General features: G+C 36.7%; 1 protein-coding gene across 6 annotated transcripts in view; it reads left to right on the forward strand.

Annotated features, from left to right (window-relative positions):
* Positions 1-22,114, forward strand: part of RBBP8 (RB binding protein 8, endonuclease) — an 83,742-nt gene that overhangs the window by 39,779 nt on the left and 21,849 nt on the right. For all 6 annotated transcript variants that reach the window (XM_036874425.1, XM_036874424.1, XM_036874423.1 and 3 more), the window contains 8 exons: positions 8,475-8,650; positions 10,581-10,685; positions 14,661-14,746; positions 16,260-16,369; positions 17,456-18,338; positions 18,421-18,547; positions 19,484-19,572; positions 20,481-20,598. In XM_036874425.1, coding sequence (XP_036730320.1) covers positions 8,475-8,650; positions 10,581-10,685; positions 14,661-14,746; positions 16,260-16,369; positions 17,456-18,338; positions 18,421-18,547; positions 19,484-19,572; positions 20,481-20,598 — 1,694 coding nt within the window. The remainder of the gene's footprint in view (positions 1-8,474; positions 8,651-10,580; positions 10,686-14,660; positions 14,747-16,259; positions 16,370-17,455; positions 18,339-18,420; positions 18,548-19,483; positions 19,573-20,480; positions 20,599-22,114) is intronic.

Consider the following 22,114-nt stretch of genomic DNA (forward strand, 5'->3'; position numbering starts at 1 on the left):
TCCATACAGTTCTCCATAGTGGTTGTATCAGTTTATGCTCCCACCAACAGTGCAGGAGGGTTCGTTTTTCACTACACCGTTTCCAGCATTTATTGTTTGTAGACTTTTTGATAATGGCCATTCTGACTGGTGTGAGGTGATACCTCATTGTAGTTTTGATTTGCATTTCTCTACTAATTAGTGATGTTGAGCATCTTTTCATGTGCCTCTTGGCCATCTGTATGTCTTCTTTGGTGAAATGTCTGTTCAGCTCTTCCGCCCATTTTTTAATTGAATTGTTTGTTTTTTTGATATTGAGCTCCATGAGCTGTTTATATATTTTGGAGATTAATCCTTTATCCATTGATTCGTTTGCAAATATTTTCTCCCATTCTGAGGGTTGTCTTTTCATCTTGTTTATAGTTTCCTTTGCTGTGCAAAAGCTTTTAAGTTTAATTAGGTCCCATTTGTTTATTTTTGTTCTTATTTCCATTACTGTAGGAGGTGGGTCAAAAAAGATCTTGCTGTGGTTTATGTCAAAGAATGTTTTTCCTATGTTTTCCTCTAAGAGTTTTATAGTGTCTGGTCTTACATTTAGATCTTTAATCCATTTGGAGTTTATTTTTGTGTATGGTGTTAGGGAGTGTTCTAATTTCATTCTTTTACATGTAGCTGTCCAGTTTTCCCAGCACCACTTATTGAAGAGGCTGTCTTTTCTCCATTGTATGTTCTTGCCTCCATTGTCATAAATTAGGTGACCATATGTGTGTGTGTTTATCTCTGGGCTTTCTATCCTGTACCATTGATCTATATTTCTGTGTTTGTGCCAGTACCATACTGTCTTGATTACTGTAGCTTTGTGGTATAGTTTGAAGTTGGGGAGCCTGATCCCTCCAGCTCCGTTTTTCTTTCTCAAGATTGCTTTGGCTGTTCGGGGTCTTTTGTGTTTCCATACAAATTGTAAAATTTTTTGTTCTAATTCTGTAAATAATGCCATTGGTAGTTTGATAGGGATTGCATTGAATCTGTATATTGCTTTGGGTAGTATTGACATTTTCACAGTATTGATTCTTCCAATCCAAGAGCATGGTATATTTCTCCATCTGTTTATGTCATCTTTGATTTCTTTCATCAGTGTTTTATAGTTTTCTGAGTACATGCCTTTCACCTCCTTAGGTAAGTTTATTCCTAGGTATTTTATTCTTTCTGTTGCGTTGGTAAATGGGATTGTTTCCTTAATTTCTCTTTCTGATTTTTTGCTGTTAGTGTATAGGAATGCCAGAGATTTCTGTTCATTAATTTTGTATCCTGCTACTCTACCAAATTCATTGATTAGTTTTAGTAGTTTTCTGGTGGCATCTTTAGGATTTTCTATGTATAGTATTGTGTCATCTGCAAACAATGACAGTTCTACTTCTTCTTTTCCAATTTGTATTCCTTTTATTTCTTTTTCTTCTCTGATTGCTGTGGCTAGGATTTCCAAAACTGTGTTGAGTAAGAGTGGCGAGTGTGGCCATCCTTGTCTTGTTCCTGATCTTAGTGGAAATGCTTTCAGTTTTTCACCATTGAGAATGATGTTTGCTGTGGGTTTGTCATATATGGCCTTTATTATGTTGAGGTAGGTTCCCTCTATGCCCATTTTCTGAGAGTTTTTATCATAAACGGGTATTGAATTTTGTCAAAAGCTTTTTCTGCATCTGTTGAGATGATCATATGGTTTTTATTCCTTAATTTGTTAATATGGTGTATCACACTGATTGATTTGCGCATATTGAAGAATCCTCGCATCCCTGGGATAAATCCCACTTGATCATGGTGTATGATCCTTTTAATATGTTGTTGGATTCTGTTTGCTAGCATTTTGTCCAGGATTTTTGCATCTATGTTCATCAGTGATACTGATCTATAATTTTCTTTTTTTGTGATATCTTTTTCTGGTTTTGGTATCAGGATGATGGTGGCTTCATAGAATGAATTTGGGAGTGTTCCTCCCTCTGCAATTTTTTGGAAGAGTTTGAGAAGGATGGGTGTTAGCTCTTCTCTAAATGTTTGATAGAATTCACCTGTGAAGCCATCTGGTCCTAGACTTGTTTGTTGGAAGAGTTTTAATCACAGTTTCAATGTCATTACTTGTGATAGGTCTGTTTATATTTTCTAATTCTTCTTGGTTCAGTCTTGGAAAATTGCACGTTTCCAAGAATTTGCCCATTTCTTCATGGTTGTCCATTTTATTGGCATATAGTTTTTTGTAGTAATCTCTTATAATCCTTTGTATTTCTGCAGTGTCAGTTGTGATTTCTCCTTTTTCATTTCTAATTTGATTGATTTGTGTCCTCTCCCTTTTTTTCTTGATGAGTCTGGCTAAGGGTTTATCAACTTGTTAATCTTCTCAAAGAACCAGCTTTTAGTTGTATTGATCTTTGCAATTGTTTTCTTCATTTCCATTTCATTTATTTCTGCTCTGATCTTTATGATTTCTTTCCTTCTACTGACTTTGGGTTTTCTTTGTTCTTCTTTCTCTAGTTGCTTTAGGTGTACCCTTCATTTTTAAAAAACTGAATTCTGAATCACATCTGGTTCCAAAGATTTCAGATAAGTGGTGGTTGACCTACATTAATTTATGTTCTGTGAATTAATTTTGCGCATGTAGCTTATGGTATTTTGAACACATCAGCCCTGATATTTATGAATTCCAAAGATAAATAAGATAACTAGTCTGTAGAGATTATACAGAATTAGATGGGTGAATGCCTCCAAAACCAAGGTTATAAAGTGAATTGTAACTAGATAATGTCATTTGCTTGGTCAACTGTGAATTCTAATTTGTTCAGAATTAGTTTATTTTTAGTGTTCTCAAATTCACAGATTTTTCTGTTGAAGCTCATTGATACATTAGAAAAGAAGTAAAAGCTGAAGTTTGTAATAACAGTGAAGATCAGTCATATAGATGAGCTCAGGGCATGTATGTTTTATTTAGTACATGGCCTTAGTCAGAACAGTTTAGGAGGTAATCTGTTGTGTCTTTCAGTTCTCTCCTGAAATTTAAGATAGTTATTCTCATAAGCCAACTTCTTTTACAGCTTGTTCTCCTCAAATTCCCTTTCGCTTTCAGTCAGAAAAAAAAAATAACAAGATAAGCCTGAAATTTCCCTGAACTTTAGAAAAAGTATTATTTTATTTATACTTGTTAAATGCAGTAATTCTGACTCACCTAATCTGGGTTTGATGTAAGAGATACCTTCCTTTTTTGTTGTTGTTTTTGTTTTGTTTTGTTTGGCTGCATTGGGTCTTTGTCGCTGCACGTGGGCTTTCTCTAGTTGTGGCAAGCAGGAGCTACTCTTCGTTGCGGTGCGCGGGCCTCTCATTGCGGTGGCTTCTCTTGTTGCAGAGCACGGGCTCTAGGCGCATGGGCTTCAGTAGTTGCAGCACGTGGGCTCAGTAGTTGCAGCACGTGGGCTCAGTAGTTGCGGCACGTGGGCTCAGTAGTTGGAGCGCACGGGCTTAGTTGCTCTGCAGCATGTGGGATCTTCCCAGACCAGGGATCAAACCCACGTCCCCTGCATTGGCAGGCAGATTCTTAACCATTGCGCCACCAGGGAAGTCCCACAGAGACCTTTTATGGTAGGACATTTGTTTAGTGACACTATAGTAAGAAATTATTCAGAAAAAAATTTGCTGTTATAAAGTTCAAAGTATATACTCAGCTGTACCAGTCACAGAAAGCAAGTAATTAAATAAGCTAAGTGTTGAGGTCATGACTTGTTTTGGGGAATGGATGAGCTGGATGTGAAAGTTAAAGGAGTCTTCTTTTTCGTTTGTTTGTTTTTTAAAACCCAAGTGCTCGACAGTGAAAGCACAGAGTCCTAATCGCTGGACTGCCAGGGAGTTCCCTCAGTGCTCTCTTTTAAATTGAATTCCTTGTATAACTTCTTTAACAAATAGCCATGGTTTGAATACCTGTTATACAGGTTCACTGTGTCCCAAGCCTATTTAATTTTAACGAGATTATACTGTTAAAAGTTCTAAGTTTGGGTAGAAATCACTGCACAGAGTGATATTTGTTGATTCTGATTTTTGCCTTCTGGGACCATCTGGAACAAGTTTACCCCCCACCCCCTGCCTTCTATTTGATGGCCCTTTGTTTACATGAAGACAGGGTACGGGGCCCTCCTGAGTCTTAATTGTAAATAGGTAAATATACAGAGTAGATATTCTCTGTTCATTAACTGTTCTTTGTGAGACATTACTTCAAGACTCTTTAAATTATCATTTCTCAAAAAAAAAATTTATCATTTCTCTTTAATGTTTCAGTTTGTCAATATTTTAATTAATTCAGTTGTCTTCTAGGTATAGTCTGACCAGTAGAGCAATACTGCTCCCTCCATTTTTCTGTATCTTTTTACTTATATTAATGTGGTCAAAACATACATACATTACTGGTGGTTCCTTACCGGGTTTACTGCTAACTAGAACCTCTAAGTCAAAGTCTTCCCTATGGCTTTATAGTAGTTGTTATGGAAACCTTATATCAAAGGAGTCTTCATTGTAAGGTAAAGAGCACTATTGATTAAATACTATTTTCTGGGCATCACATTACATTTTTACATATATTATTTCTTTCTCACGACTTTCCCACAAAAACGAAGTAGGAAAGTACAGTACTGTATCTACTTTAATAGAGGCTCAGAAAGGTTAACTAACTTACCCAGTGTGACTAGTAAATGTCAGATGCAGGATTTGAACCCAGGTCTACCTCAACTTCAGAATTTTTAAACTCTTTGTATAGTTTTGTGCTAAAACAGCCTTAGAAGGTTACCTGCATGGTGTCACCCTGCGTAGGTGGATTCTCTCTCATCTGACTCACTTCAGTGAGGCTTTTTATCTTGCATTTATCCTGTTCTATTTCATTTTGTTAGATTTGGCCCATTATTCCAACCTCTGGGGGTCTTTCGTATGTTGATTTTTTTCCTACCATGTATTAGGTTAGCTTTTATTCTCAACTTTGTGTCTTCCACAAATTCAATGAATTTGCCCTCAGGGCCCTCATCAAAATCAGTAATAAACGTTGAATAAAACCTGCCTGAGGATGGAGCCCTGAGGCATACTTCCACAGGTTTCCTCATGGATATAATTCTTTGTCTGATGGTGTTCAGTCAGTTTGGAGTCTGTCTTTCTCTATTAGTACCAAGTTTGTATTTCTCCCTTTTGTTTACAGTGAGAAGATACCAAGAGAGTCACTGTCAGATGCCTTCCTGAGAGCGAGATATGCAGTAGAGCATTCCTCAGAAAACTGGCTTAATAACCCTATTTTTAAAAATTAGTCTTATTTGAATTATTCATATAATAAACTGGTTCCAAGAAAGCAGGGTATCAGACTCATTAGTGTATATTTCAGGGAACCCTCTTTTTTGAAAATCAGAATGTTTAAGTTAACCTGATAGCTGTAACTACATTAAATTTAAATTATATTTTAACTGGAAGTGTAAGTTTTTGGAGGAGGAGAAAAGCTTGAATATTAACAGCTTTTTTACAGACTCATTATGAAGGGAGACCCTGGATCCTTACAGCTCTTAGAAAAATGAACAACTAAAATTGTTTTGACAGGAATTTAAGGGGAGGCTCTCAGGCCGTTAGAAAGAAAAGTGGAAGGAGAAAGATGGCCAATGTACATAATTAACCTAAAGCTGTGGCATAAAATTTTAACTTTTCTCAGAAAATCAGAATGAGACCTAATGCTTTAAAGAAGAAACTTGGTTAACACATGGAAAGTTGTTTTGTTTTGTTTTTTTTTTCTTTTTCTTTTATGACAAAGGACAAAGGAGGACAAAGCCAGCACTTGTTTACTTAGTTTGGACACCTCTAGTTAGAGCTGGTTTTGTGTGTGTGTGTGTGTGTTTGTATGTTTTTTCCTTTTGTGATCCCAGCTACTTCTAGATTGACTCTGCCAGGAAATCAGTTTCTTCTAGTGACTCATTCATGTTTCAGGTTGAATTTTTATGACTTAATAGGCAGGTAGCCTGTGATGTGATTAATTAGAGTGAGGTCAGATAGATTTCATACTCCATTAATTTGTAAGGGTTTCTCGTATGACTTTAGTTTACTTTGTTTTTTCCAGAATAAGATGGTAGAATTGTAGGTAGAGATTAGATATTAGCTCTAAAGATTTTACTCAGTATGGAGTATAGGATTATAGACCACAAATAATATTCATATTATCTAGGAAATTAAGATACAAATCCATTAGAAAAAATTAATCTCTTAATTAAAAAAAAATCTCTGTTGGTCATAATTTATAAAAATCTCATTATTCTTTGTTTGAAATATGTAGTATTACAAATTGATATGAGTATATTAGGACAGACTGGTTTTGTCATGTAAAGCCTAAATGCCTGACAGACTGATAAAAATTGGTGGCAAATAAGGTCAATGATGGCTTGACATGGGAAAGGCAGTTGAGTTAAAGTGAATTAACTTTATTTTACTCAATACCCACAATTCAGTCCAAACCCAGTCTTTAGGTGCCTTCGGGCCTGAATTGAATTGGGCAAGAACATATGCCTAGATCAGCACAAATTTATTTTTCTAGTGAAATCTGGGAACCTCTCATATTCATTCATTCAATAAATATGTATTGGGCATATACCAAGTACCCACTATTGCACACACTTGTGATGTATCAATGAACCAAAAAGGTCCTTATCCTCTTAGAGCTTACTTTCTGGCTGGTGAGCAATAGACAAATCAATTATGTACTATGTTAGAAAGCAGTAACTGCTATGGATAACGTAACAGCAGAATAACAAGGAACCAGAGTACTAGGGTGTGGGAAGGGGGTTGCAGTTTTAAATAGCATGTTCAAGGCAGGCATTGACGAGAAGACAAACACTTGAAGAAGATGAGGTAGTTAGCCATGTGAAATCTGGGGATGAGCATTCCAAGCAGATGGAACAGCTGGAGCAAAGAATGTAAAGTAGGGGTGTGCCTGGTGTGTTTGCGGAGCCTCGGGGAAGCGAGGGTGGCTGGAGTAGAATGTAATAGGAGAGGAGTCAGAGGTAATGGGGGAGGGGGATGATCAGATCAATCATTATAAGGAGTTTGGCTTGTGTTTTCAGTGAAGTGGGGAGATGTGGCAGGTTTTAATCAGAAGAGTGACATGATATGACGTAAGTTTTAATAAGACTGTTCTGACTGATGTGTTGAGAGTACTGTGAGCGTGGATAGAAGCAGAAGTAGAAATTCAAAGTCTGAGTCCTACTTGTAGTCAGTCATCAGTTCCATGGTGTATACCAAGGAAAACAGTGTTGTCCTGGGAGTCTGGCTGCCAGGGTTTAGATCCTGCTTCTGTTAAACGTTTTTATTGTATTTTATTTTTTATAAATTTATTTATTTATTTTTGGCTGCATTGGGTCTTCGTTGCTGTGCGTGGGCTTTCTCTAGTTGGGTTGAGCGGGGGCTGCTCTTCATTGTGGTGCACGGGCTTCTCATTGTGGTGGCTTCTCGTTTCAGAGCATGGGCTCTAGGCACTTGGGCTTCAGTAGTTGTGGCTCACAGGTTCTAGAGCACAGGCTCAGTAGTTGTGGTGCACGTACTTAGTTGCTCTGCAGCATGTGGGATCTTCCCAGACCAGGGCTTGAACCCGTGTCCCATGCACTGGCAGGCAGATTCTCAACCACTGCGCCACCAGGGAAGCCCTTACTATTTTATTTTAGTAAGTGACTTAACCTCTGTATCTGTATTTTCTGTTTGTAAAATGAGAGTAATAATGATAATACCTTATACTTAAACTGATACATGTAACGCTTTGAACAGTGCCTGCCAGTGTAAACCTGCAACAAATGTTGGTGTTACCAGTGTTAGTATTATTTATCACCCTGAATTTGTCATTTGCCAAGTCTTGTTGATTCTGTTGCCACAGTGTTTAACACTGGTCCCTTCCTTTCCATACCTATCTTCAGAATTCCAGTTCAAACCCAGAGAAGCCCCTGCCTGAACTATTACAGCCACTACTTCCTTTCTTTCTGTCCCAGTCAATCTTGCACAGTCTTGCTGCTAGATTGTCACATTACTTCCATGCTCTAAAACCTTAATTCCTTTCCTCTTGCTTTCTAAATTATGTGTGCACTTAGTCGAGGCTCTCCTTCATGTAGTTCCAGCTTGTCTTTCTCTAACACAAGTACACATTACTGCCTGCCTTTACTCAAACTTGGAGGATCCTCTGCTGATTTTCTCTGCCATTTGAAATTCTTTTAATTTCACCTCAAGTACCACCAACTACACTTTCTACTTCACTTCTCACAGTAATATTCCCCACCTGGTACTCTAGTCATGTGAGTACTTCTCTAATCCTTGTATTTAGACTTGGAACATCAGATGCAAGGAATTATATCTCCTACAGCTTCATACCTGTGTTCTGCTGTCACTCATACCATATGCTAGATGTTTTAATAAACATTTATCAAACTAATTTTCATTCAGTTGTCCTTATTTTCCTCTAGGAATGATCAACCACATCAAGCAACCGATCTTGAATCTGAGGAAGATGTTATTCCAGATTCACCAATAACAACCTTTTCATTTTCTGGCGCTAACCGACTACGAAGGAAGGAGAACCTCCACGTCCGATACGTAGAACAAACACATACTAAACTGGAGCACCCTGGGTGTGCACATGGTGAGGATTGGTGTTGTAGTTTAGTTACCTGATTCTGTTTAAAAAAAAAAGTATTCATCGATTGTTATAGGAAGATAGTCATTTTTCAGGTAGCTTACGTTACAACTGTAAGTTTAACTTCCATTAGTGAAGTGACTGGGAAGGCATCTACTGCCCGTATTATGTATAGACGTGTGTTGCTCATCTGAATATGTAAACACTCAGCATTTTACAAAGGTAGTGAATAGTTTTTTCCCTTTTTTCTTTTTATTTAAAAACTATTCCTGTGTGTATATATCTGAGTGGGATACATGGAAAGAGGAGATATCCTAACATTAAGTTCCACCTACTGTGTGCTGGTTATCATGCTGATTTGAATACATTATTACTGTGTTTTAATCCTCATGACAGGTTTGAGGTAGCTACTAGCACCTTCGTTTTATAGATGAGGAAAGATTTGCTCTTTAGAGGGGTTAAGTAACCTGTCAAGTAAGTAGATGAGTCAAAATTCAAATATAGATCTTCCTGGCTCTAAACTTTTGTACTTTCCAAGTCTTATCCACAGCTACTCCCACCAACGCTTTAACTAGCTATTTTTATTTTTTATAATATGTAGCACTTGGTGGTAAATCAAGAAATGGCTTTATAATGTATTTACTTCGTGGCTTGTCAGTGGCATATTTCTAATTCCAGGCCAGTTTACCATTTCTCCTAAATGCTTTTGAACTACCTTTTCACGTAGTCCTGAAATTTATCCTGTGACGTGATACAGTGCTTATTCCTTTTAATATTAATCTAAAAGTAAATATTTCTAAAACTTTCATCTTAACCTAAACTGTTTGTAACAAGGAAAGCATTTGAGGGGAAGGAGTATACACAGTCTTAGAGATATTTTTCTAATGCAAATAAATTGTTGACAGTAGCTATGCCTTTTAAAGAAACAGTAGATCTTAATCTTTGATACTGGAAAATTGACACAGTTTTCCCCCATTTTATATGAGCTTGCATCACCATCTAGTGGAAAACAAAAGAATTGTTAAAAATCTTACACGTAATTAGCTAAATTAAAATGTAAGATCATGGATTTAGAATGAACATTTGTGGGCCTTTTAGTCTGGTATCAGATAGAACATGAATCACTACAGATAAGCATCGGCATAATTTAGATTATGTTTAAATCCATCTGAAAGAATATCCAGAAAAACAAATCACAGCAATTTTCTTTTTTAGGAAAAGTCGTCTTTTGTATCTAGTAAAATGCTCTTGGTTTATTTCTTCATTGTATGAGAATAACCTGTAACTATTAAAAACTTTGTCAGTTTTAATCTTGTTCTGATCATTTTTACTTGGAATATGAAATTCTGCTTTTAAAATATGCTTTTGAGCCATGCAAATTATGTTAAAACTAATTTAATGACTAGTTACTCCTTTTCTCTTTCTAACCACCCATGCTTGTTTATTTTTACATGTATACTGCTTTTTAATGATAATTTCTAGTTATAATTAGTAAAAGTCTATTTCCCCTTACTTTGTCCTTCTTTTGGTTTTCTTTGAATTAAACCCTTAAATAGTGGAATGATTTCTGATAAAGCATGTTTCAGCTTTCCTTCCAGAAAATGAAAACTCTAAAACAAAGATTGAAAAAGCTGTATGATGCAATATTCATTTCAGATGAACCTACTGATTTGCAATGATACACAAGGAAAAGATACATTAAAATATTACAACTCTAGAAGGCTTAGGTCAGAAGGATTTATCTGTTCCAGTCCTCTCTACCCCACTGTCCTAACTTCCAACTTTGTTTCTCAGTGAAACTAAAGGAATAACCTTTTTAGAATATTAGTTACGTCAATAAAATGCACTTCTAGTGCATTTAAAGATAGATTTGTATTGGCTTATCATTTTTCATGATTGTTTGTTTATATGTAATCTCTCTTCTTTTTTCCCTTAGAATTGAGAAAAGTACCAAAGTCTTCAACTCATCCACAACATAAACATAATGAACGTGAAATTCTAGTGGCTGACACTTATGATCAGAGTCAAGCTCCAGTGGCTAGTAAGCAAGATACTGAGATTACTTTATAAGTTTAAAATTGGTGGACAAGAGTGACCATCTGAATTAGACAACATTTTAAAATATTTTCCATATAATTTTGTTTGTATTATTTGTTGTTTAGCAGTCTTTTTCATATTGGAATGTAACGTTATCCTGTTATTAATTCATATTAATATCCCTATCCACATTAATTACAATTGCTAGTAATTTTAAGTAAATAAGGCTTTACTGTGGTTTACTCATTCATTCAGCAAATATTTGAATGCCTAATGTATACCGGGCACTAAACAAAACAAAATCTTTAACCTCATAGAGCTTACAATCTAGTTGGGGAAGAGAGAAAATAAATATATGTCAGATGGATCAGGGGCTCTGAAGAAAAATAAAGCAGGGTAAGAAGAGATACTAGAAAGCCTCACTTTAAAAGCAACATTTGAGCAGAGACTGAGGGAAGCAAGTGAGTCGTGTGGATTTCCGGGGCGAGGGCATTCCAGGTGGAGAAGTCAGTGAGCACAAAGGCCTTGAGGTGAGGGTGCTCTTTGGTTTGACTGAGGAACATTAAGGAGCCCTGTGTGGCTGGGGCGGAGTGAGTGAAAGGGAGATTGGTTTGGGCAACTCTGTTCTTCAGAGTTGCTATTTGCTAAGAGGAGAGAGACAGAGCAGGAGGTTTGCAGGGTGGCTGAGGGTAGGGGTTTGGTTTTGAGAATATTTTGTTTTCAGATGCCGGGTAGACATTCAGGTAAAGATTTTGGATGGGTAGGTGGGTGTGAATGTAGAGAAGTCTAGCATAGAGATACAAATGGAAGTTGTTAGCATGTAGGTGGTGTCTGAAGCCACGAGACTGGATGAGATCGCCAAGCAAGTGAGTGAAGATGGGAAAGAGAAGATGTTCCAGTACTTAGCCCTGAGGCACTCCATTATGTAAAGGAGTGATTCTCAGCTTTTTTTTATTATCACTCCCACCTGGCCTTTTTAGACTCCCCCCCCCCCCCCCCCCCCCCCGCCCCATCACTTCCCCCATGGGATTTTAATACTGCAGATATACTGTATTGAGTGTATGTATCTCTGTCTCATACATAAAAAGATTTTTCTGCCCCCCAAGAACCATTTTCACCTCCTCGGAGGCAGTATCGCAGCTGTTGGGATGGTGATTTAGAGATTGTGAAAATGAGGAACAACCAAGTAGCCAGAGAAGGAGCTGCCAGTGAGATAGGAGAACCAAGATAAAGTGGCATCCTTTAAACCAAGAGAGAAAGGAGGGAGTGGTCACTGTGGAGAACAGTGCTGATAGGTCGCAGAAGATGAAGACTGAGAATTGACCGTTGGATTTGGTCCCCTGGGGATCATTGAGTGTTTAACTCTTAATGAGAATTGTTAAAGTGTAGGGGTGATCACCTAGACTATCATGTTCAAGAGAACGGGAAGGAGCACTTGTGAACAAGTCCTTCAGGGCCTTTTTGTGGTGAAGAGGGAAGGGAGAATGGACAGTGGCTAAAGAGAAACATGGGTCCAGGGAGGATTTTAAAAGATGGACTATTATAGCATATTCAGCATGTTTTTATGCTGATGGAATGATCTTGTAAAGAGAGAAATGAGTAATTCTGGAGAAAGAGGGAACAATTGCTAGATCCTTGAAAAAGTGAGTGGAGATGAAATGCAGAGCACAAGTGGAAGGACTGGCCATGGTTAATCACTTATCATTTTATATTAGTACAGAGCCTATACTGTGAAAGCTACAAATCATTTTATATTAGTGTACATATGTTTGTGTGCATGTGTATAGACAGACTGTCAGGCAAAGGCTGCAGGGGATGTTAGACTGTGTCAAAACCTTGCTTCTCAGCACTCGGGAGCCCGTTTTCTTCTGCTGCTGCCAGAACTTTACTCCATCAGTTGTTCTCTTATCCTGTATCTCCAGCTTCTCTGCAGGTTCTTTCTTTTCAACATAAACATACATGTTATCTTTTGTCTTTTAAAATAACCCCCTCTTAATTGTCTCCACTCTTAGCTAGAGCTTCTCTTCAAAGCTGAAAAAGCAGTCTGTGCTCAATTTCTCCTTTCTGTCAACTTCCATTCACTCCAGGAAGAAAAAAGGGTGCAGGGGAAGGGAGGAAGGAGGGCGGAAAAGAGGGAGAGGAAGCAGGGGAGAAAAGGGGACACATCCTCACACTCTCTTCTCTCACTCATTACATTGGAACTGCTCGGCAGTAGTCATCAGAGACCTCCTGGTTGTTAAATCTAGTGAATGCTTACCAGTCTTTATCTTACTTGACCTTTCTATGACATTTGACATTGCACACACTCTTTCTTGAAGTGGTGCCACTCTCCTGATTCTCTTACTTATTGTTCATTTTTCACCTTCCATTACTGGCTATTCTTTCTCCATCTGTCTTTTAAATGTCACTGTCCCCAGTATATATGATTCTTGGCCTATTCTGCTCTCATTTTCTGTTTCTGGAGGAATCTTCACTTAGAGTTAGTATTCTGCTACCACCTATATGATAATAAGTTCCAAATCTATCTCTTTCCAAGACTTCTCTCTTGAATTCCAAACTGATGTATCTGCCTGCTGTTGAACATCTATACCTGGATATCCTTCCACTTCAGCATGTCCAAAGTGAAGCTTTCTTGTCAGACCTGCTCATCCTTTTATTTATAGTCTCAGTGAATGACAGTTTACATACCTCTTTGAGTTGCCTAAATCAGAAAACTTCGAGTCATCTTAGATTCCTGCTTCTTCAACTCTCATATGTAAATAGTCTCCAAGTCTTATTGATTGCACCTCCTACACATCTGTCATGCACATTCTTCTGCACCCACATTATACTAGTTTGGGCCATCAGCATCTCTCATGAGACTCTTTTAGTAATCTAATTAGTCCCTTTGCCTATTAGTGAGTGCTTCTTGTTCTGTCAGCCTGTCTGAATTACCTTTTTAGCCCAAATATTGCATCTGTCCTCCATTAAAAAACCCTTGGATATCTCTTCATTGCCTACAGGATAAATTTTAAATTCTTTAGCATAATCTGATCCCTTATCAACCTGTCTGCGCTCATGTCCTAACCACCATTATATCTTTTGCACTTTGATTTCCAGCAGTTGAACCACATGTAGTTGCCTGAATTGCAGTTTTGTTTCACATGTCGCACCTTCCACGTACCTAGAATCCTCTCTGCCCCCAGCCCAGTTTAATTCCTTTTTCTCTCAAGGGTCAGCTTAGTCATCACTTGGTGAACTTTCCTTGATTTCTCAAGGCAGATTTAGGAGTCCTTGCTCTGTGTTTAAATCACCCCTTTTATTTACCTTTAATGTTTATCACATCTTATTGCAGTTTTCTTTTTACCTTTCAACTATAGCAGCCCATAAGCTCCTTGAGGACAACAACCTTTTCTTTTCGTAGCACAATGCCTGAAACATAGTATGTGCTACATAAATACTTGTTGACTTATTGAAACTCTGTGTACATAAAACTTTATAAAATATTTGAACACAGGTGAATTCTGTATAAATATGTGTTAGCTTAAAACTTGAAAATTATGCAGTGCTGAAAATCTCTCTGCACTGTGAGAGTTTTCATGAAGTGAAACTCTCATGAAAGAGTGTTTTCATGAAAGGTTACTATATAAATACGGTTTGATACTCATGCTGTGTCTTGTATCACAAGAAATCCATTTAATTATATGTTTTTTATGATTTTTTTTTCCAGTGGCACTAAGAAAAATAATCTACCTGTTAACATTCAATTCATTTAGGAAAAATAGAAAACCTAGCTGAAAAAGTTTGGCAAGAGTAGATGCTAGATACCTGCAACTTATTGCAATTTATAGTAGATATTTTGGACTTTACGTAGAATTTTAAAAATTGTTCAGTGCCATTTTGTAAAGTGGTCCTTTGAGCTTTTTCTTTCCTTTTACGTATTTTTTCATACGTCTTGTTTCTACAATTGTATAATGTGTTGTTTTTTTTTTAAACTTAGATACACATGGAAAAAGCAGTTATCCTCCTGATAATTTAGCTACAGTTGTTGCTGAAACACTTGGACTTAGTGTTCAAGATGAGTCTGTAAGTAATTGTTTACTTTGGTGATAATATGAGTTAATTAGTGTCTTTTGAGGTCAGTTTTTAGAGAATTGAGCAAGAGAAAAATTATTTTATCCAAAGATTATTAGATAAAGGCCTAGAACAAAAATTGATGTGACTAGAAAGGCCCATTTATATTATTCACCCCAGGCAGTCGCAGAAATCTAGAATCTTTAGAATTATTGGGATATATAGGTTGTGGGTTGAATCAAACTTTATATGGCTTAGAGGATTTAGCAACCCTCTTCCCCATCCCCCTCTCCTCCCTACCCTGTTCCAACTAACAGAAGACTTTAAGAGAAGTCTTAAACCTTTAGGTTGATTTCAGAATTCATTGGATCTTTTCAACATCCTTTAAACCAGGCTTTGATTTGGAAGACAGGCTGAATTCTTGGATCTACTATAGATGCTTTAATTCATCTTTGTCCTTATAAATGCCAATCCAATTAGACCAAAGCTTTAGGGATTGAGTCAGAAATTGACCCCATGATTTTCTTTTCGTTATTTTAGTTCTTCCTTGCATCAGACACATTTACTTTTTTTCTTAATTGATCCCTAAAAAATGGAAACCTTGAATTCTTCAATGTTAGGGAAGTTTCATTTTGGTACAGCTTTAAAACTATTCTTTTGCTTTAGTCAGTAAATGTATACATTGAATATACATTTAATATATGTAAATGTATATTCAAACCATTGAATTGGTTTTTCACTGCATTTGAATGTTTTTTTTTTTTTTGGTCCTTTCTAGTTTTAAATCTCTCTTCAAGTGATGGTGGGTAGTTTTTACCCTTTGAACTGTAAATGTTTTAATGGTTTTTAAATTCCGTCCTGCCCATAAACCTGGCAAGTCAGTAGTTTAGACACCAAATCTAGTAAGGGAACTGATCTCTAAAGACCTGCTGCTCAAAGTGTGATCCACAGGCCGACAGCATCTGCATCCTTGGAGGTTTGTTAGAGAGAGAAAATCTCAAACCTAACCCCAGACCTACTGAAAGAGAACTTATATTTTCACAAGATCCTCAGTTGATTTGTATGCATGTTAAAGTTCGGGAAGCACGGCTCTCTAAAGGATCCTTTTAAATTTGTCTCCTATAAGTATAATCAGTCATCTCTATTCCCTTCCTCTAATCTAACTAATCTTGTTTTTTGGAGTTGGCAACCACCAGTCTGCTTTCTGTCCTTGTGAATTTACCTATTCTGGATAATTCATATATAAATGGGATCATATATGTGGCTTTTGAGTCTGGCGTCTTTCGCTTAGCCTCATCCACATCATAACGTGTATCAGTATTTCATTCCTTTTTAAGAATAAATAATCTTGGGACTACCCTGGCAGTCCAGTGGCTAAGACTCCATGCTTCCACTGCAGGGGGCACGGGTTTGATCCCTGGTCAGGGAACTAAGATCCCGCATGCTGTGTAGCACGGCAAAAAAAAAAAAGAGAGAATTAATAATCTTCCATTGTATTTATGTACTTTATCTTTTATTATTGAAGGAATCTCGAGGTCCTATGAGCCCTCTTGGTGATGAGCTCTACCACTGTCTGGAAGGAGATCACAAAAAACCTTTTGAGGAATCTAGAAGAAATAGTGAAGATAGTTTAAGGTAATTTGGGGCACTTTGGTAAAAACTTATAAACTGTCGATGAAATTCCATTACAGTGAGTTCCATATATTTAAACTATTTCTCTCCCTCAGCTTGTTATTCTGGTTGTATTAATTTTTACTTAAAAAAATATTTCCCCCAGTTTATGACCAATTGAGGGCTTTTTGTGTTAATGTAGAGAGATGGATATTACTTTTAAATTCTTTCTGTACTTCTATCAAGGAGTACTTAAGAGGTCCCAGCCTTATCTCCTTTAAAGATCCAATCATCCCTTCTGGGTTTGTATTTTCAAAAACTGGACATTTTATGAAATCCATCATTAGTTCAGATGAGCTTCCAAGATTGGGATACATCTTGTTTTTACTAATTTCAGAACATCCATTAACTAACAATACCTATATTTATGTAGCACTTTGCTTTTTAAAAGAGCTTTCAGTATTAGATACATGTATCACATTTAATTTGTCATCATAGTAACTCATTAAAGTAGGTTTTATTACCCCCATTTTTTACAGTCAACAAAAATGCAGCTTCACAAAGGTTAAATGTCTTTTTAAGACCACACAACTATTAAGTATGAGAGTCAGAGCTCTTAGCCATTCCACGTCTTCAAACTTAACCCTAATGCTCTTTCTACTGCCACAGCTGTCTCCTCTGCTACAGGCAGGCTGGGTCTTGAGTTATGTTCAATTCTGTAGTATAAGAATTTTGTTTCTTGGAGTTACTCATGATAAGATTTCGTAACAGCAAAAGAATTTGTGTCCCTAGTGGGATTTATTAAAATATGATTTTCTTATATAGTGAATTTATTTAAGTTACTTAGAAAAAATATTTATAGATAGGAATATCATTGTATTGAGATAGGTTTGCTGTATCATTTCCCTCTGCTTTTTGTCAGCCAAATAAAGAGAAGCCAGCAACTATATTGTATCTTAAATTTTGGTTAATGGTCTTCCTCTGAGATGTGGATAAGACCTTACTGTTAATAATTCTATATTAGCAAAAGTTTTCTCATTATGCTTGTTTTTTAATTTTTACTCTATTTCTTTAATAGGAAAAAAGCTTTACCACTCTTTATTTTTTTAGATTTTCAGATTCTAATTCAAAGACTCCTCCTCAAGAAGAATTGACTACTCGGGTATCATCTCCTGTATTTGGAGCTACCTCTAATGTGAAAAGTAGTTTAGGTTTGAATACAAGTTTGTCCCCTTCTCTTTTAGAGACTGGGAAAAAAAACCATCTGAAAACAATGCCTTTCAGCAACACTTCTAATTCTAGATCAGAGAATCCTAGATCAAAATCTGAAGATGGTGCCCTTTTCACACATCATAATATTGGGGCTGAAGTGAAGAAGATCACTAACCAGTCATCTTCTAATAAGCAGATGCTTATAAATAAAAATATAAGTGAACAGGATAGTATTGATCACATTAAAGATACTGTTACTGATAAAGATAAACATGTGGTACCCCTGAAGTCACTGGGAGGCCGAACCAAAAGGAAGAAAATCGAGGAAGAAAGTGAAGATGAAGTAAGCTGCCCCCAAGCCTCCTTTGATAAAGAAAATGCCTTTCCTTTTCCACCGGATAGTCATTCTTACATGAATGGAGACTATGTGATGGATAAACCTCTGGATCTGTCTGATCGATTTTCAGCTATTCAGCATCAAGAGAAAAGCCAAGGAAGTGAGAACTCTAAAATCGGATTTAGGCAAGTTACTCTCTATGAGGTTCTGAAGCCTGTTCCAAAGGGCGCTTCCTCAAGCCGTAAGGCCTTGAGTGGGAGCTGTGGGTTAACCAAAGATTCCCCAGAAGAGCCCAGCAGTTTACAGGAGTCCCTCCTCCAGTCCTTGAGTAAATCTCCGGATAATAAAACACTGTTACAAATAAAGGAAGAAAATTCTATCTTTAAAATCCCTCTACGTCCACGTGAAAGTTTGGAGACAGAGAATCTTTTTGACGACATGAAGGTTTGTGTTAAATGTTCAAGGATTCTGATTAAAATGGTTGTTTGTGATTTCTCCTAGATGCTAATAATTCTTTCTGTTTTAGGGTGCTGGTTCTCGTGAGCCTATAAAAGTAAAAACCAGGTCAGTCCATGGAGCATGTGAACTTGCATCAGTTCTTCAGTTAAATCCATGTAGGATTGCTAAAACAAAGTCTCTACAAAACAACCAAGGTATGTACACTATAAATAGCATTTCTACTCTTTTTTAATGACTTTAAATTGAGTATTGTAATATATTATGTATATTCTTTGGATAGACTGAATTATTTTCAGAAAAAATATCTTATCCCTGTATGTTTCTGTGTTTATAGCACAATTCTTATTGGTTTCACTTTACATGTGATTTTCCTGCTCTTCTGCTTTTTGAAAAAATAAATTGACATCTTTAATACCTACTTTTATAGGTGATTTTATAGATTTACCTGTTCTATGTAGTTGTTTATTTTCTTTACAAAAAGAAAGCTTTAAAAAATTTAAACTATACAGATTTTTTAAATATAGAAAGTAGAAATTTATCGTCCAAACCTTGTTCCTCACCCCATAGAGAGCTTGTCCTTTTCTTTGCATTTACATGTATATCTGTAAACATTTGCACATGCTAACTCTGTGTTTAACCTTTTGAGGAACTATCTAACTTTCTTCCAAAGGAGCTACAACGTTTTACATTCCCACCAGCAGCCTGTGAGGGTTCCAGTTTCTTCACATTTTGCGGGTTCCAATTTCTCCACATTCTCATCAACACTTGTTACTGTCTGTCTCTTTGATTCTAGCCATCCTGTGGGTGTGAAGTTATATCTCAATTGTGGTTTTGATTTGCCTTTCCCTGATGGCTAATGATGTTGCGCATCTTTTCATGTACTTATTGGCCAGTTGTATATCTTCTTTGAATGACTGTCTATTCAGGTCCTTTGCTTATTCTTAATTGGAGTAACTGTCTTATTATTGAGTTGTGACAGTTCTTTATATATTCTAGGTACAAGTCCTTTATCAGACATACGACTTGCAAAACTTTTCTCTCATTCTGTGGGTCCCATAATGTTTTATTTTAAAGTGATGAGAATTTTTAAAATTTGTTTTTAATTGTGCATTTTTTTCTCCTTATCTAAGATGTATCCTTTGAAAACATCCAGTGGAGTATAGATCCAGGAGCAGACCTTTCTCAGTATAAAATGGATATTACTGTAGTAGATACAAAGGTAAGTTAGAAAATAGAACCAAAGCCCATGTGGTTATTCTAGTGTATTGTTAGTCACCCTGCTGTCCTGACTCTGTGACCTTGAGGTAATCACATACCTCTTACAGCCTTCATGTATTTATTCAGAAAACTATGAAATAATAACATTTATTATGCCAACATTATGGTATTTTTGAAAGTGTAATAATACTTTCTGACTTTAGAGAACTTTGCTGAAAAATATAGTTTTAAACTAATGTAAAATGCTAATTACATATTTTAAATAGTTTTATTTTTTATCAAAATAATCTGTCATATGCCTTGATTAACTTAAAATAATCTACCTTCAAGAAAACAATTTCATTTTTCCCAGTTGGCTAATTTTTTTAAATGCTGTGTATTTTTTCATTAAAATTCATAGCATAAATAAATTTTTTGGTTTGTATTTAGGTTCTTCATAGTTTCAGAGGTTCTCTTTCACTTGGTAGCATATTAATAAACTATTTAACAGTTGCTAGAGTAATAAATATCCATTAAGAAATCAAATTTGACTTATGAACTTTTCTTCATAGTGTACATTGATGTTAATTTCTGTGAAGCAGATTAGGGAAGAAAGGAAGCTCCAGGGATCGTGGTAACACACAGTTCTCTCATGCTTGGCAGCAGTCCTTTTCCTAGGCTTGAGAGACGATGCTTGTATGTCAAAGCTAAAAATGGTTTACAGGCATTTAAACCTAAATGTATCTATATTCCTAAAGGGTAAAGGTAAATATTACCTAATGCTACTGAAATGTAAGTGTACACTTAAAAAATGATTAAAATGGAAACATTTATGTTATGTATATTTTACCCCACCCCCCCCCAAAAAAGTAAATATTAGGCCGTAATGGAATAATTGTTAAAATTTTGAATTTTTAAATATTTATTCAGGATGGCAGTCAGTCAAGATTAGCAGGAGGAGAGACAGTGGACATGGACTGTACATTGGTTAGTGAAACTGTGCTTTTAAAAATGAAGAATCAAGAGCAGAAGGGAGAAAAAAGTCCAAGTAAGATTTGATTTTTTTTTTTTAATTTTAATACAAATGTGGAGGGAAGTTTATAGACATACCATTGCACTGATGAGTATAAGTGACCTCTTCACCATAAACCAGTTTTTTTTCCCCCCTGTTCTCATAATACTAGATTTCTCTTTAGTAAAGCTTAGTGTCAATATTTCAGGAAAAAAATCTTTAGTAAAAATAATTTTTATTTCCAAAAGAATACAAGTTGTTTCCAGGGGTCAGCAAACTAAAGCCAGCTGCCAGTTTTGTAAGTAAAGTTTTACTGGAACCCAGCCTCACTCACTTGTTTATTTATTGCCTATGGCTGCTTGTTGAACACAGCAGCAGAGCTGAGTAGTTTCTGCAGAGACCTTATGGCCCCACAGGCCTAAAATATTTACTGTCTGACCCTTTAAGAAAAAGTTTCCTGATCCCTGGTTTAGATAATTTTTTTATAAAAGGTGTAAAAGGAATCTTGAGAGTCCTGTTTTAGAAATATTCTTTTCCAAAACAATTTGATAAGGAAAAAAAGGGAGGATTCCACTGAGAAGTATTAGTATAGATTTGCAAATTAGCAGTAAACTAAGAATGATAGTATATATGATGAGTGAGTGACTCTGCCATATTCTACTTCTATAGAAAAGGAGATTTGGCAAAACTAGGAGTCTACAGCCCATTGTAGTGAGAAACTGTTAATTCTTCATCTAAAGCCTTGATTTTCTGAAAGAGGTGGGAACAATGGAAGGATTTCATTTGGCACCACCTTAGCAACATTCCTAACTACAGAGGCATATGACATGAGATCAACTAGACTGGGAATAGTTGTCATTCATCACCCTTATGTGTTAAAGAGTTAGGACCTGCCACGTGAGGATGCAGGGCTAAAAACAGAGGCCTTTTCCAATGATCGTCTCTTAGAAATTGAGGACATTCAGACTGTGTGTGCATTTTCTATCTTCTGCTGAATATTCTCTAGTCTACCTACTCAGGGCCCAGTAGTAAAACAGCCAGTCTTGTCCTTGCTTCTTAAGAAACACCTTATCTCTTGCTGCCCCAAATGCAGTAAGTGAGAGAAAATTTTAATAGCCTTTGCCTTAATTCTTTGTTCTTGAGTAATAACATCCATTCAATCAAGTACCTGGCTGCCTACGTTGAGAGGACAGTACCTATTAAAAGTAAACCTTAACCAGGTGTCCGCTCCTCTGGTGAGATGGGGCCAGAAGACGCTCTCCTCAGCTCCTTGCCTGGGTGGGCAAGTTAGGCTCTAGGGCCAGCAGAAATCCTCGTTTGAGGGTCCCACCGAGTTCCCCGGTCAGTGCTGCAGCTGAGCGGCTGCTTGGGACTACTGCTCGGGCGCTACAGAAAGCCTTCTTGGAATCTGACATGTTATCACTTTGGGACCGTTGGTCATCTGCTCCTGACTTGGCCACATGAAGGCTCAGACTGTCCCAGTCTCTGAACTGAAGAGAACCAACACTATTAGCATACCTCTCACCACCATGAATGCAAGGTATTTCAATGA

This window comes from Balaenoptera musculus, chromosome 14 (genome assembly GCF_009873245.2).
Source record: "Balaenoptera musculus isolate JJ_BM4_2016_0621 chromosome 14, mBalMus1.pri.v3, whole genome shotgun sequence".
Classification (NCBI taxonomy): Eukaryota; Metazoa; Chordata; class Mammalia; order Artiodactyla; family Balaenopteridae; genus Balaenoptera; species Balaenoptera musculus.